This window comes from Schistocerca nitens, chromosome 8 (assembly GCF_023898315.1).
Source record: "Schistocerca nitens isolate TAMUIC-IGC-003100 chromosome 8, iqSchNite1.1, whole genome shotgun sequence".
NCBI lineage: Eukaryota > Metazoa > Arthropoda > Insecta > Orthoptera > Acrididae > Schistocerca > Schistocerca nitens.
Window position 1 is genome coordinate 559130063 of NC_064621.1, and position 17162 is coordinate 559147224.

Consider the following 17162-nt stretch of genomic DNA (forward strand, 5'->3'; position numbering starts at 1 on the left):
TCCGTGTGAGCAGAGACGAAACTCAGGCAGAGGCAGTTACGGGCTGTACTGTAGGTGACAAAACACTTCCTACGAAAAACGCTGCAGGAGCATCTCTATTGCCCCTACAGAGTGCGGCTGGGAATTGTCATGAAGAAGGAAACACACGACAGTTACGTTACGTGGGTTGCATGACATCAGGCGAAATCTCTCACCAGATCCTCATACTTGGAGGGAGGCAGTGTTTTCTAGGCATCTTTATGTGCTCACTGTGCTCTCAGAACTGAAAAGAGTGACGTGACACAATCAACGCGCACGGTACAGGCACTACCCGACACGTCTGTGCAAAGCGTCATCGGATTTTCACTGTGGTGTCCATTTCGCGCTCGATCGGACTTCACTTTGCGAAAAGCCCTCGTATACAGTCAATATAGTTTCAGACTTTATCACTGAGCTGGGGAGCAAAGTTGTGATACTTGATCACCATACGGCCAGATCCCTGTCCTGCCATACGGATTTCAGTTTTTTTCTGAAGTTTCCACGTATCTGTGAGGATGAATATAGATTTTTTAAAGAGGTGACCGATTCCTTCCCTGTCACTGTCCTGCGCTTCACCCTTGATGATCTAGTCGTCCACTGGCTGTTAAACCCTAGTCTCTCCGCCTTGCTTTATAAATTATCGTACAGGAAACAAGCGTAGAGCAGCAACTACTGCAAGAACGATGTCGCAGCGTCAGAGCAATGTAGTAGCGACAGGTGTTGAAGGAAGCAGGAAAAAATAAGTGTGTACTGTGTAATTTAATTCTGTTTTTGACGAAAAAATCCATTAAGTCGAAGCATAAAACCCGTTTAGTAACTACAGAGAATAGAAGAAACTAAATAAAGGGATCTGCACGCAGCTGATGATAAAAGACATTACCTTTGTTGAACTCTTCGTTCTGTGTGTTTCGTACATCCTCACACTGTCTCTAGATCGCACTTGTCCCAAAGGACCTTGCACACTTCGTATCAGTTTTATTGAAAATAACACCTCCCAAAAATTGTACAAATCCAATAAAATTGGTATGTTATTTCAGAAGAATCTGTAGCTCAAATATGTAATGTCCTCTTGACAACAGGTGCTGTGTTACTACAGAACTAAAGTGATGGAAAAAAATCGCAAAAAAAAAAAAATGTAGAGTAACGAAATTTCGGGAATACATTTATCTAGGTAACGTATTCAGTTGATTAACATTGTAACATCACAGGTTAATGTAAGCGCGAGATAAGTCACTGTCAATGAGAAATGCTGGTGCATTAATAACCGGTGCAACAGCCAGAATGTTGAACGCAAGCATGCAAACATGCACGCCTTATGTTGTACAGGTGTCGGGCGTCAGTTTGTGGGATCGAATTCCATGTCTTTTGCTCTTGGTCAGTCAATAAAGGGACAGTTAATGCTGTTTGCGGATGAAGCTGGAGTTGTCGCTCGATGATGTCCCATATGTGCTGCATTGGAGACAGATCTGGCGATCGAGCAGGCGAAGGCGACATGTCGACACTATGTAGGGCATGCTGGGTTGTGGACGAGTGTTATCCTGGAGTGCTGTCACGAATGGCAGCACAATACGTCGATTCACCAAACTGACGCACAAAGTTGGAGTCACGGTGCGTGGGATAACCACGTGTGTGTCTCTGCTGTCACACGAAATCACACCCCAGAGCATAACTCCAGGTGTATGTCCAATGTGTCTAGCACGCAGACAGGATGGTTGCAGGGCCTCCATTGGCCTGCTTCTAACCAACAAACGTCCATGACTGGCACCGAGGCAGAACTAACTTGCGTCGTAAAACATAACAGACCTCCGCCATTCCCTCCAATGAGCCCTCGCATGACATCACTGAAGTGGCAGATGACGGTGGTTTGCGGACACTGGAATGCAAGCTAGAGGGCATCTGACTGGGAGCTGACCTTGAAGTAACCGATCAGCAACAGTTCGTGTCTCACTGTGCTACTACCAGGTGCTCAGGTTGCTGTTGCAGATGCAGTACGATGCTCACAAGGGGAGGCCGCCAATTGTGAAATTCAGATTCGATTCATACTGCGCATAATAACAGCTCATGGCCAGAGGTGTAATGTGGCAAAGAACCAAGATGCACTTCTCAGCCGTTGTCGAGAAAATAGACAGTTAAAAGATAAAAGAATCCGTTGTGGTGAAATACTCTCTACGATTAATAATTTCCTGCAGCATCGTGGCGCAGCGGTAAGCGCGCGGGTTTGTAATCCGAAGGTCGCCGGATCGAATCTCGCGGCATGCAATTTTTTTTAATTCAAATGTGTACACACACACACACACACACACACACACACACACACACACACACACACACATATATATATATATATATATATATATATATATATATAATTCCCGGCAATCAGTTGCAACAATTATGCATATAATAAGTTGTTGAAAGTCGTTTGTCGTGGAAAAATAATACTTGAAATAAAACACAATATCACAAATAATATTCAAGTGGATACAATTTATTGATAAGTTCGGTATACACTCGCACATAATTAACAATTAGTGACCAGAAGTAGCTGGAGTATCGCACGAACCAGAGTGATAGTTATCAAAGAAACATGGAAAGCAGAAAACAGCACGACATCGAGCACATCTGATAAACGATGCGTTTTTACAAGAACAATTGTTTTTTTAAATTATCTGTTGGGAAACACACCTGATTGACATTCTGAAAAACTGTTCCATCGTTCGTCAGGTTTGATGCATACCACGTGTATCGTATCATATCGGCAAAAATCGGAGAACACAATTGGTGGTGGACGATGGATTCGATTTTTATACAATCGTCTCTGGAGTTGATGTCACGGTTTCGCTCGATTAAAAAAGCACAATTTTGAAGGCGCTTGATCGAATTTTTTACCTGCCGGTTGAAAATACACGTCACACGGTTGGACGAGAGGAGTGCACTTTGGAGGAATGACTTTTCTAGTGCACGTTGGTAACTTCTTATCGTCCTGGAACATCTCATCGTATAATGCTGGGTTCGTTTGCCCACCCCAAGAGTCGATTAGAAGGAGAAATTCTTTCTTTTGTACGTATGGTTGCAAAGCATTTCGCAAGAAGTCCATGAACAAACCCGTTGTTAGTTTACCGGATTTGGAGGATGTAATAACAACGTTGGTATACTTCTTGGCGTACTCGTCGACTGTCTTCTGTACTCTGGGTCCAAACGTACCTGTGGACTCTTGGAGGCATACGAAATCAAGTGCCAAGACTCGTCCAGACATCGTGATTGAATATTGTGCCGTATACGAATGCGTCACCTTGTTGATGTCGTGTCGGGTTACCAGGACAGCCTTTTGTGTGTGTGTGTGTGTGTGTGTGAGTGTATGTGTGTGTGTGTGTGTGTGTGTGTACATTTGTATTACAAAAAACAAACAATAAATAAAAAGTTGGATGGCGCGAGATTCGATCCGGCGACCTTCAGATTATGAACCCGAGCGCTTACCGCTGCGCCACGACGTTGTAGGAAACTGTTAATCGTAGAGAGTATTTCACCGCAACGGTTTCTTTTAACTGTATATTTTCTCGACAACGGCAGAGAAGTGCATCTTGGTGCTTTGCCACATTACACCTCTGGCCATGAGCTGTTATTATGCGCAGTATGAATCGAATCTGAATTTCACAATTGGCGGCCTCCCCTTGTCAGAGCCATATGCCCAACACGACGGCCTCCACTCTCGGTAGTGCCGCCGGCCTGTGTGGCCGAGCGGTTCTAGGCGCTACAGTCTGGAATCGCGCGACCGCTACGGTCGCAGGTTCGAATCCTGCCTCGGTCTTGGATGTGTGTGATGTCCTTAGGTTAGTTAGGTTTAAGTAGTTCTAAGTTCTAGGCGACTGATGACCTCAGAAGTTAAGTCCCATAGTGCTCAGAGCCATCTGAACAAATCGGTAGTTCCATGTGGCCGCCAGGAGCTCGGTCTTCTTCCGACCGTACATTCTCGTGACCACCGCTGCCAGCAACCAAATGCAGCGGCTACATTACTGTAAGTCTTGTAAGTAGGCTGTTTAGGTATTCATATTGGTAAAGCCACGTAGCGCTCTGTATGAAAATCACTGACTGTGCTGTGTGCAGTCTGTGGCTGGGTGGCATTGTTGTAAGATTCGCTATTATAGTGTTGGGCTGTTGGCTGTCAATTCATTACACAGTGGTGCTGATAAGCTACGCTCGTTGTCACTGTTATTTCTCAGTTTACTTTGGAGCCTAGTGTTACGCTTTTCACACGCCATTATTGTAACAATGTTTCACACGATAACACAGAAAAGCACAATTGGAAGAGTAAAATAAGAAAACACGTTAAAGTAGCACTGAAAATAATATCTAGTTAATTGCAAGCGCAGCTGCGAAATACTCGGTACAAATCTACATGCATGCCACAAGTGTTTTACTGTACAACAATGAAAAACTACAACTACAAAGGAAATTCTCTCTATGATTACGCGCTAGCAATAAACAATAGCTACACTAATTACGCAAACTACAAGAAAAAAATCAGAAGATTGCATTGAGGTATCCTCGGCTAAGGGTCGACATATGTAACGTCCCCTTAGAAAAATTAGTGAATTACTGTGCTGATAAACCTCTTACATTATTTGATTTTCAAACAGCTGAGCAAAACTGAACGTACTCAGACATTTCGCTCTTTACCTATTCTGATCAACACTAAACTGACACACTTTCAATAATCCCTACAAAAGAATGGCCCTGACTAACATTAACCTATACCTTTCACAAATCACTTACCTCACAAAAATCTTCGTTACTCGAACTACTGCAATACAGCGAGCGCTACTACTGCCAGCTAAATAAAAGATTCAAACTACTGAAGGCACTAACTACTGATAGGCATAGTTAGCAAATGAAAGATTTTGATAGAGAACAAACAATGTATTTACCTTAATAGTGTTCAAAAGTCATAATATATATATAGCAGTTCATCACATCCATTCTTACAAATGTACTCTTTCTGATGGACACACGTCCAGATCATCCGCTCTCAAAATTCCGCCATCTCACTTCCCCACATCCACCACTGCAGGCGGCTCACCTCCAACTGCGCAACGCTACGCGCTGTTAACAGCCAACAGCCCAACACTACAATAGCAAATATTACAACAATGCCACCCAGCAACAAACTGCACACAGCACAGCCAGTGATTTTCATACAGAGCGCTACGTGGCGTTACCAATATAAAAACCTAAACAGCCAGCTTACAGTCTTTCTGCAGTATCGCAGAAAAAACACCAGCTTCCCACAGCCCTATTACACGACCTCGCCCGAACTCAGTGTTGATAATAGCGTCTATGTCGCGTTAAAGGCATTCGCGGCTAACATCGGCTCACCACGTCCAGTCTCAAAGGTAACTAACGCTCAAGGCCGCTAGAGCGTGTATTTAAAGCAAACCTGATCTGCGTCCTCATAGTCGCACTACTAGCGCGAAATGTGAACACACGTCGTCTTTCGGATGTAGAAACACGCCTGCCATCTTTCGTTTATGTCGCACAACTTCTTGATGTTGCTACTTTTTTCCGTCAGTGTAATTTATCGTACCTGATGTAAGCGTAGATAGCAAGTACTGCAAGAACGGTATCCCAGTAAGAGGGGAGCTCTCCTGCACGGTTCGCAGAAGAGCTTCTGTGAAGTTTGGAAGGTAGGAGACGAGGTACTGGCGGAATGAAATCTGTGAGGACGGGTCGTGAGTCGTGCTTGGGTAGCTCAGTTGGTAGAGCACTTGCCCGCGAAAGGTAGAGGTCCCGAGCTCCGAGTCTCGGTCCGGCACACAGTTTTAATCTGTCAGGAAGTTTCATATCAGCGCACACTCTGCTGCAGAGTGAAAATCTTATTCTGGAGACTTGTTGTCTTATATTTGAATAAGCATGCCTGTACCAGTTTCTTTGGCGCTTCATTGTCTATCAGTTTGGTAATGAACCAGTAAGTCATGAGTTTTGCTTCTACAGTTCATTCCTCTGTACATTTGTAAGTGACTATGCTGTGTTGTTTGCAGATGACGAGCAGTAAATTGTATCGTAGATTAAATCTATCAACATACACAACTGTTACGTTCATGTGAGGCATGTAAACAAATCTATATACGCATATAGAACCAGAGTCAATAGACATATCGTGAATGAACCACACATAACGCCACACCTCAGTGCTAATATATCTCAACTCTCTACTGCACAAAAATTAACGTAAAATATTTTATACTTAATAATGTCTTCTTTTGCAAATATAAGTGCTTTTGCGCAAACTAAACAATATATATTACAAAAGTAAGAGTACAACGTTGGTGCCGCTAAACCTCAGGAACGAGTTCCGGTACGATCAAGGGAGTTATATGATGCAGTAGCCCTGTAACCCCCATGAAGAACGTTCCCGTTTTTACCTTAAGGGCGTGCTTTTGAATGTATAAGGGCTAGGAAGTTTCGCCCCTTAGAAATTTCTAGAACGTTAGAGAGTATTACAGAACATTCCAGAACATTCGAGAGTATTCGAGAACAATCCACAATATTCCAGAATGTTGCGGAATGTTCCACAATGATCCAGGAAACAGCCTGGAACATTCCGGAAGATTCGAGAATGCTCTGGAACATCCCAGATCACTGTGGAACATTTCAGGAGACTCTCACATGTTGTGGAATGTTCTAGAACATTGTGGATCATTCGAAGCCTTTTTGGTATGTTGTGGAATTCGCCAATGGTCATGATTTTTGTAAGCGAGCAAAGCCACGGGTAAAATGCACATTCTAAATTCCTGGGACGATTTCAATCAAATTTGGTACAGATATTAGTAGCAGTGTGTCAGAAAGCGAAGGGAAAGATGAGATTGGCACAGTTGGAAGGACGTGGGGATAGACACAAAGAGGGGAGGGGAAATGGACATAGAAAGGAAAGAGAAGGAGGTGGGGAGAGAGAGGTGGAGATACAGAACAGAGAGGGGAGGAGGAGATGGATGGAGAGAGGGGGAGATGGTGATTGATAAAGAGAAGGGGCGGACTAGAGGAAAGTAGAGGGGGAAACGCAAATGGACAGGGGGTGGGGGAGGGTGAGATGGACAGAGAGAGGAGGGAGGACGAGATGGGCTAGTAGAAGAATGGAATAAATAAATACTCGGGCCAAGCCGGTTAGCTAGTGTAAAATATTTGATACTTAATAATATCTCCTTTTTCATACGTAAATACGTTTGTGACAAAATAAAACGGTGTCTTGCGTAAGGCGAAATTCTCCCCCGATTTTTCCTGTGAAATTATTATTTTCGTAATACGTGGTCTGTGCCTATAATTTTAAAATTCCGTAACATTGTTAAATATATTACTGTATGAGATCCTCACTTTCTGCATACTTGCATGTTTAACTTCACTTAATTTGTATTTATTATATGCCAAGCCAATCACTTTTTCCTTTTAAGGGGGGTAGGACGTCAAACGGGCCGACTTGGAGCAGGAGAGGCACCACACTACATTTTAATTTCCACTGTCTATACTTTTACAAATAAATTCATAAAACTTTGTCAGCACGACCAGGAAGGATTCAAAATTCACACTCATAGCAGTGGAAGTTCAAAAACATAACAAAATAATTTTTTTTTTATGTGTGAAATGTCATCATTTTTTCACTTACTATTGGCTGCATTTGTTGCTATAGGTACACTTTTCTTCATAAGTAAGAGAGATTCTTCGATGAATTTTGTACAACACACAAAACATACTTACAGGTGTATGAAACTCTAGAATTTATTTAATTAATGAAAAAATGAATGAGCTGTTACATTTTAAACTTGATATTTAGAAAAACCTAAAATTTTATGGTTAATTATCTCAATTTTTACAACAGTTTTTAATAGATTTGGAAAACTCTAGAGTTTCATACACCTATAAGTATGTTTTGTATGTTGTGCAAAATTCATCGAAGAATCTCTCTTACTAATGAAGAAAAGTGTACCTATAGCAACAAATGCAGCCAATAGTAAGTGAAAAAATGATGACATTTCACACGTAAAAAAAAGTTTGTTATGTTTTTGAACTTCCACTGCTATGAGTGTGAATCCTGAATCTTTCCTGGTCATGCTGACAAAGTTTTATGAATTTTTTGTAAAAGTATAGACAGTGGAAATTAAAATGTAGCGTGGTGCCTCTCCTGCTCCTAGTCGGCCTGTCTGACGTCCTACCCCCCTTAAAACGGCGTAGCGTAGACAGGTACAATGACCGTATGCCCAGTATGTGCGTTTAACAGGTTATATTCTGTGTCTTCTCGTTTTATTCTGTCGACTAAACAATCAATGGTTGCTTTATTCTTTGTACTTTAATTGTGTTATATCTAATATTTATTGCAGCGCGTGAGAAGGCTACACAGCTGAAACTATTTTGTACTGAAGCATAAAAAATAAAAACATGGTTTAATTCCAACACTAATTGCCAGCGGGACAAACTGATACCATTCAAGAAATTTAGTATGAATTCTGATTCTACTGCAAATACAACATACAGCAGCTACAATAAAAATGAGGTAACTAATAAAAAAAATCACTCTAGCTCAGTAAAAAGCCACTGGCGACGACAGGTTCCTGATGTCAAAACACGCGACGAAGAACCCTATCTCTGGCCAGCTTCCCATGTAATTCATCTGCGTCTCTGGTTGTGTCACATTGTGAGACGAACCAACATATCAGGATGCCTTACCTAATATATCTCGATGGAGGCCATTTGCATTTGAGATCGAAACATTGTTTCGTTTTACATATGAAAGGTCAACAAGCCAAGACACTGGACTCGCATTCCTTAGAATTAGGGTTCGGGTTGAATATTCGGGTTTTTCCATGGTTTCCCAAGACAGCGTAGTGAAGTCTCCAGCATAGTCTTTGAAGATCGTGTTTCATTATTTTTTCCCTGTACTCGTCCAGGCGATACTTGACCTCTATCTCCATCCTTCCTTCCTTCCTTAAGCAGACGCTTTGTCACGAAAGTTCGACATCATTATTTATGCGGTCAGATTCACAGCATGAGGCTCTGTAACACTGCATGCGTGCCAGTGGAAACCGAAGCTGGCCCTACCCTGTATCGTATTCATATACACTGATGAGCCAGAGTGCCGCTTCACCTTTGGAAGGAAATACACCAGAGATACTGTGTGGCATGGAAGGCCAGGTCCTTAGTAAGCATCTGGAGGTATCAAAACACGAGGGAGTTAAAGACATTAGCTGCCAGTTGGGAGTGATTTATATCAACGGGGCAAGTTGAAAATTTGTACCGGACCGGGATTCGAAACCGGGTCTCCTGCTTACTAGATAATACGGTGACCGCTAAGACTTCGGGACACAGTGGTCGCCGCAATCACGTGCACTACCCGAGCACACCTCCTTCAGACCCATATTCTCAGCTTATACCACGCACCACTGATCTTACAAATTATGTTGATGTGCAATGAGATGTTATTGTATATTTTCATTCTTAATAAAGATAATATTCCTTAAAAAAATTATAATTCAGCTACTGAAGCATCTGTCTCTTCTAATGGGTGCGGGAGTTCCGACTCCTGGGGAGGTGGGTGGGTATTTTCGCATGGCTGTGGAGCTGCCTCGAGTAGAATGAACATGCTGTTGCCTCAAGAGCGAGACTGGGCATCCAGCGGATGTAGCTGCTGATAAGAGCCTCATTACTCGCATCATCTCGCCGAATCCCGTAAGAGTCGAGCTTGGTGTGCGTCTGCAGTGAATGGATCACTGGCCGTCATGGCCCTAAATATATACACTACTGGCCACTAAAATTGCTACACCAAGAAGAAATGCAGATGATAAACGGGTATTCATTGGACAAATACATTATACTAGAACTGACATGTGATTACATTTTCACGCAATTTGGGTGCATAGATACTGAGAAATCAGTACCCAGAACAACCACATCTGGCCGTAATAACGGCCTTGATACCCCTGGGCATTGAGTCAAACAGAGCTTGGATGGCGTGTACATGTACAGCTGCCCATGCAGCTTCAACACGATACCACAGTTCATCGAGAGTAGTGGCTGGCGTATTGTGACGAGCCAGTTGCTCGGCCACCATTTACCAGACGTTTTCAATTGGTGAGAGATCTGGAGAACGTGCTGGCCAGGGCAGCAGTCGAACATTTTTTGTATCTAGAAAGGCCCGTACAAGACCTGCAACATGCGGTCGTGCATTATCCTGCTGAAAAGGGTTTCGCAAGGATCGAATGAAGGGTAGAGCCACGGGTCGTAACACATCTGAAATGTAACGTCCACTGTTCAAAGTGCCGTCAATGCGAACAAGAGGTGACCGAGACGTGTGACTAATGGCACCTCATACCATCACGCCGGGTGATACGCCAGTATGGCGATAACGAATAGACGCTTCTAATGTGCGTTCACCGCGATGTCACCAAACACGGATGCGACCATCATGATGCTGTAAACAGAACCTGGATTCATCTGAAAAAAATGACGTTTTGCCATTCGTGCACCCAGGTTCGTCGTTGAGTACACTATTGCAGGCGCTCCTGTCTGTGATGCAGCGTCAAGGATAAGCGCAGCCACGGTCTCCGAGGTGATAGTCCATGCTGCTGCAAACGTCGTCGAACCGTTGGCGCAGATAGTTGTTGTCTTGCAAACGTTCCCGTCTGTTGACTCAGGGATCGAGACGTGGCTGCACGATCCGTTACAGCCATGCGGATAAGATGCCTGTCATCTCGACTGCTAGTGATACGAGGCCGTTGGGATCCAACACGGTGTTCCGTATTACCCTCCTGAACCCACCGATTCCATATTCTGCTACCAGTCATAGGATCTCGACCAACGCGAGCAGCAATGTCGCGATACGATAAACCGCAATCGCGATTGGCTACAATCCGACCTTTATCAAAGTCGGAAACGTGATGGTACGCATTTCTCCTCCTTACACGAGGCATCTCATCAACGTTTCATCGAGCAACGCCGGTCAACTGCTGTTTGTGTATGAGAAATCGATTGGAAACTTTCCTCATGTCAGCACGTTGTAGGTGTCGCCACCGGCGCCAACCTTGTGTGAATGCTCTGAAAAGCTAATCATTTGCATATCACAGCATGTTCTTCCTGTCGGTTAAATTTCGCGTCTGTAGCACGTCATCTTCATGATGTAGCAATTTTAATGGTCAGTAGTGTATGTAGTGTGAGATGTTCGAAAGAACAGACACAACGAATAATCTGCACTTATATGGCGTCAGATGTCCATACTTACGTCACTCGCCTTCCATAAAATGCAGGGCCGTCCCATATGAGTTTCATTGGGTTCAGATCAAGCGAGATATAAACGCGAATTTACTATCGTACTAGTTAAACTACAGAACTACAGTAGCACGGCTCTGGTATTGTGACAGGGACAGCTGGGGTGGCGCTCACAAGACTCACCTGAACTGCACGGCGATGGGCTGCAGGAAGGGGCTGGCGTCCTGCCACAGGCGACCCCAGACGCTGTTCAGAACGCACTCCTCGACGTCTGCTCCTGTAAACACACGCGCCTTATGAGGTGTCGTTCTGCCACAATAAGCGTGCACAATAGCTTGCAAAAAGCAGCTTCGTGGACTTATTATTAATACGATGATAATTTGTAGATCATTATATTCAGTGAAATAAGTTGCTGATAGCTCGATAAATTTTATTTACTATTTATTACGATTGCAAAGAGCATCAAGGGATATACGCTCCTGGAAATTGAAATAAGAACACCGTGAATTCATTGTCCCAGGAAGGGGAAACTTTATTGACACATTCCTGGGGTCAGATACATAACATGATCACACTGACAGAACCACAGGCACATAGACACAGGCAACAGAGTACGCACAATGTCGGCACTAGTACAGTGTATATCCACCTTTCGCAGCAATGCAGGCTGCTATTCTCCCATGGAGACGATCGTAGAGATGCTGGATGTAGTCCTGTGGAACGGCTTGCCATGCCATTTCCACCTGGCGCCTCAGTTGGACCAGCGTTCGTGCTGGACGTGCAGACCGCGTGAGACGACGCTTCATCCAGTCCCAAACATGCTCAATGGGGGACAGATCCGGAGATCTTGCTGGCCAGGGTAGTTGACTTACACCTTCTAGAGCACGTTGGGTGGCACGGGATACATGCGGACGTGCATTGTCCTGTTGGAACAGCAAGTTCCCTTGCCGGTCTAGGAATGGTAGAACGATGGGTTCGATGACGGTTTGGATGTACCGTGCACTATTCAGTGTCCCCTCGACGATCACCAGTGGTGTACGGCCAGTGTAGGAGATCGCTCCCCACACCATGATGCCGGGTGTTGGCCCTGTGTGCCTCGGTCGTATGCAGTCCTGATTGTGGCGCTCACCTGCACGGTGCCAAACACGCATACGACCATCATTGGCACCAAGGCAGAAGCGACTCTCATCGCTGAAGACGACACGTCTCCATTCGTCCCTCCATTCACGCCTGTCGCGACACCACTGGAGGCGGGCTGCACGATGTTGGGGCGTGAGCGGAAGACGGCCTAACGGTGTGCGGGACCGTAGCCCAGCTTCATGGAGACGGTTGCGAATGGTCCTCGCCGATACCCCAGGAGCAACAGTGTCCCTAATTTGCTGGGAAGTGGCGGTGCGGTCCCCTACGGCACTGCGTAGGATCCTACGGTCTTGGCGTGCATCCGTGCGTCGCTGCGGTCCGGTCCCAGGTCGACGGGCACGTGCACCTTCCGTCGACCACTGGCGACAACATCGATGTACTGTGGAGACCTCACGCCCCACGTGTTGAGCAATTCGGCGGTACGTCCACCCGGCCTCCCGCATGCCCACTATACGCCCTCGCTCAAAGTCCGTCAACTGCACATACGGTTCACGTCCACGCTGTCGCGGCATGCTACCAGTGTTAAAGACTGCGATGGAGCCCGTATGCCACGGCAAACTGGCTGACACTGACGGCGGCGGTGCACAAATGCTGCGCAGCTAGCGCCATTCGACGGCCAACACCGCTGTTCCTGGTGTGTCCGCTGTGCCGTGCGTGTGATCATTGCTTGTACAGCCCTCTCGCAGTGTCCGGAGCAAGTATGGTGGGTCTGACACACCGGTGTCAATGTGTTCTTTTTTCCATTTCCAGGAGTGTAAATAAAGTCATTGCAGCATATTCGACGTATATTATGCTAAAACACGAATAATAAAATACAAGTACCTACCATTGGTAGGACAAGTTCTGAGCATCAAGGGAAATACGATTTAGTACTGGAGGGAAGCACGGAGGGTAAAAATCGTAGAGGGAGACCAAGGCATGAATACACTAAACAGATTCAGAAGGCTGTAGGTTGCAGTAGTTACTCGGAGACCAAGAAGCTCACACAGGATAGAGTAGCATGGAGAGCTGCATCAAAAGAGTCTCTGGACTCAAGACTACAACAACAACAACAACAATAACAACAAACATCATAATGGCCTAAGCGCATATAGTTGAAGGGCAACGGCCTTGCCGCAGTGGCTACACCTGTTCAAAAATGGTTCAAATGGCTCTGAGCACTATGGGACTCAACTTCTGAGGTCATTAGTCCCCTAGAACTTAGAACTAGTTAAACCTAACTAACCTAAGGACATCACAAACATCCATGCCCGAGGCAGGATTCGAACCTGCGACCGTAGCGGTCCTGCGGTTCCAGACTGCAGCGCCTTTAACCGCACGGCCACTTCGGCCGGCGCTACACCTGTTCCCGTGAGATCACCGAAGTTAAGCGCTGTCGGGCGTGGTCGGCACTTGGATGGGTGACCATCTAGGCCGCCATGCGCTGTTGCCATTTTTCGGAGTGCACTCAGACTCGTGATGCCAATTGAGGAGATACTCGACCGAATAGTAGCGGCTTCGGTCGAGAATACCATCATAACGCCCGGGAGAGCAGTGTGGTGACCCCACGCCCCTCCTATTTGCATCCTCCACTGAGGATGACACGGCGGTCGGATGGTCCCGTTAGGCCACTCGTGGCCTGAAGGCGAAGTGAGTGCATATAGTTGAACGTACACGATATTCTCAGTAAACATGGGCTCTGGAATGTGTACCTTAAGATCTGGTTCAAATGGCTCTGAGCACTATTGGACTTAACATCTGTGATCATCAGTCCCCTAGAACTTAGAACTACTTAAACCTAACTAACCTAAGGACATCACACACCCGAGGCAGGATTCGAACCTGCGACCGTAGCGGTCACGCGGTTCCAGACTGAAGCGCCTAGAACCGCACGGCCACACCGGCCCGCCCTTAAGATCTACGAGCACTTCAAATTTAACTGCAAGCTCTTTGCATTCAAAATTTTGGAAGGAGCTAATATGGACGAAAACAAACAAGTCAACGAAATGTGGGCTCTAAACCGCGTACCTTAATAGACATGTGTACTTGTTGATCTTCGCTGCTGTGAAACACATCTCTTATACTGAACAAGTGCTCAAGGCTTTTAAGGTATACATTGTAGAGCCCTTGTTTACTGAGACGTTATTGCTTCTAGTATCGTGCACTTTCAACTGCGTGCGTTTACGCCGTTAATTATGGTGCAACCTGTATAACTTTTGAGGTTTTATTATAGTGTTATTCACTGATACGATAATCATAAGGCCTAGGCCACATAATTGTGAACAATGGAATTCATTATAAATCATGCAAATTCGTGTCGCCGAGGGTCAAGTTTCGTATAGTTACAATTTTTACTGGTATTTCATAAACTTAGCTGCCGATGATGCGTGAACTCTGCATTTTCAAGTACGCTCGCTATATTGAGGTACGTAATGACATGACATTGTCGAAAGGAGAGCGATCTCCGTATCAATCTCAAAGAGCTTCTAAATAGAGGTTTTATCGCCCAGATCGAAGTTGATACGTGTCTTGATTAGTAGTTTCAACAAAATTATATTGCCATCTACAGATCACCGGATACGTGCATTATAAGGCCCCTACGGCTGGCACTTTGGCATCTGGCCACTGAAAACATGGAAGTGAATTTATCTCCATGTTTTCGGTGGCCAGATGCAAAAGTGCCCCACGTAGGGACCTTATAATACACGTATCCGGTGATCTAAAGATGGCAATATAATTTTGTTGAAACTACTAATCAAGACGTGTATCAACTGCGATTTAGGCCATAAAACTTCTATTTTGTAAACTTTTTTACAATGAGGTATGTGTTTGTAGGTTTATTAATATTGTATTTTTTTCAGTGAAAATTTGGCTAGATAAAAACTATTTACATTACTGGAGTTTTACTTTAAGATTAATCTACAATTAAAATTTAATGAGTGCAGTCCAATCACAGAAACATATTGTCTATCTGTAAATTCATCCATGATGTTGAAGGAGCTGTCAGGCAGGCAAGATTACAATTTCTTTTTAGTGTTTCGTACTTCAAACGGTGAAAACGGAACAGTTATACATCACCCTGTTATACATCTGCCTGGCGATTAAGACCATTTTTACTCATGAACAGGTAGAGGCATGAAGCTGAAATTTGTCATATACAAAGGTCTATGGTTACTTGGCTGTGTAAATAATTTAAGCTTCTAGGCCAATGCAATCAAAAGATACGGCCAATGTATTACATATTTTGATACTCACAAACTCAGTCATCAAAACCAACAGGTGAACTATCTACATACAAGGAGGTCCTTATGGTAGGTCGGTAAAGCGCGTGCCTACAAACCGAGAGGTCACGGGATCGAATCTCGGCCAGACCACGGGTTTTCCTGTCTTTGTTTCACCTCTCAACGATATGAGGAGTCGCCAGAAACAACACGTGGTTGAGATTCCATTTTGAACTGTAGTTCCCCTTTACCCGGCTGGATAACTAGGGTAGGTTAGAACACACAAGTCACGAAAGTGACATCCAATAAAAAGACTTGCATGCCAGGTAACTGAGCCACACGAAATTATTATTGTTATTGTCTGTATACGTAAATAAGTTCGTATGGAGGCCTCAGAGCACGAGTCCTATTCGCAGCTGTTTTGACTGTGTGCCAATAATTTACAAGAAAGATGATCAAATATTTTCATGATAGCATTCTTTACTCCTTTCTTAGCAAGAGTAAGTGTATGTTGTGCATAACTGGGACCATTCTTGTTCCAGAGTTATGTTTATAAATAATACTTCAAAACATGGTTCAAATGGCTCTGAGCACTATGGGACTTAACATCATTGGTCATCAGTCCCCTATAACTAAGAACTACTTAAACCTATCTAACATAAGGACATCACACAACACCCAGTCATCACAAGGCAGAGAAAATCCCTGACCCCGCCGGGAATCGAACCCGGGAACCCGGGCGCGGGAATATAAATAATACTAATACTTCCAAATTTTAACTGCAAGTAAACATTAGCTGTAATTATGGCGTCAGTAGATGACATCGCAGTTGAGTGGAACAGGAGGGGGTCAGGGTTAGAGTGTAGCTGCTAGTATGGTAAGGTGAGAGAAGATAGTGCAGGGGCTTACTTAAAACTTAACTTTGAACAAAAGCAGTTAATTCGATTCAGTACGAGACAGGATATGTCCTCATAAATAACCATAGAGTACTGGGGAAAGTGCAAATGTAAAACTGAATGTTCGAAATTCCTGTGTGCGTGAATTTATGTGAACTTGAAATGGAAATTAGATAATACAGAGCTTCCCCAACGTTTGAGTTCAGCATTATCAGAACTTGCTGGTCGAAGAAATATTCATCGCTACTACTTGGCCAGCAAGTGGATTCGAAGCAGTGAAAGTCTGTTCCTGATCCCCATACTTTCTGTGTCCTGGGTTAAATTCTAAATCACCCGAAGTGTAGTCACAAAGTGAGAGCATGTGATGCTACATCTGCCCATCTGCTGAGGACGTTAAGCTCGACGACTATTCGAGTGGCGCAAGCCGCGTTCCAGCACTGGGTTTCACCCTCTCGCTTCTCTGATCATCGTAGAACTGAAACATGCCACCTCACTATATACATACTCATTACAGTCACCTACATTCGATAGATATTTAAAACGATTTTCATTTATTCTTCAGTCTCAGCTGCACATTTTATAAATACGTGACTCCTTTCCAGCTCTCTGGGTCATCTTCAGAACTATGTAGCACTCTGATACGAGGTTCCAACACAAACCC

General features: G+C 44.4%; 1 protein-coding gene across 1 annotated transcript in view; it reads right to left on the reverse strand.

Annotated features, from left to right (window-relative positions):
• LOC126199674 (uncharacterized) overlaps nt 1-17162 on the reverse strand; it is a 439743-nt gene that overhangs the window by 39733 nt on the left and 382848 nt on the right. The window contains exon 7 of the mRNA XM_049936602.1: nt 11449-11542. Within this exon, the coding sequence (XP_049792559.1) occupies nt 11449-11542 (94 nt within the window). The remainder of the gene's footprint in view (nt 1-11448; nt 11543-17162) is intronic.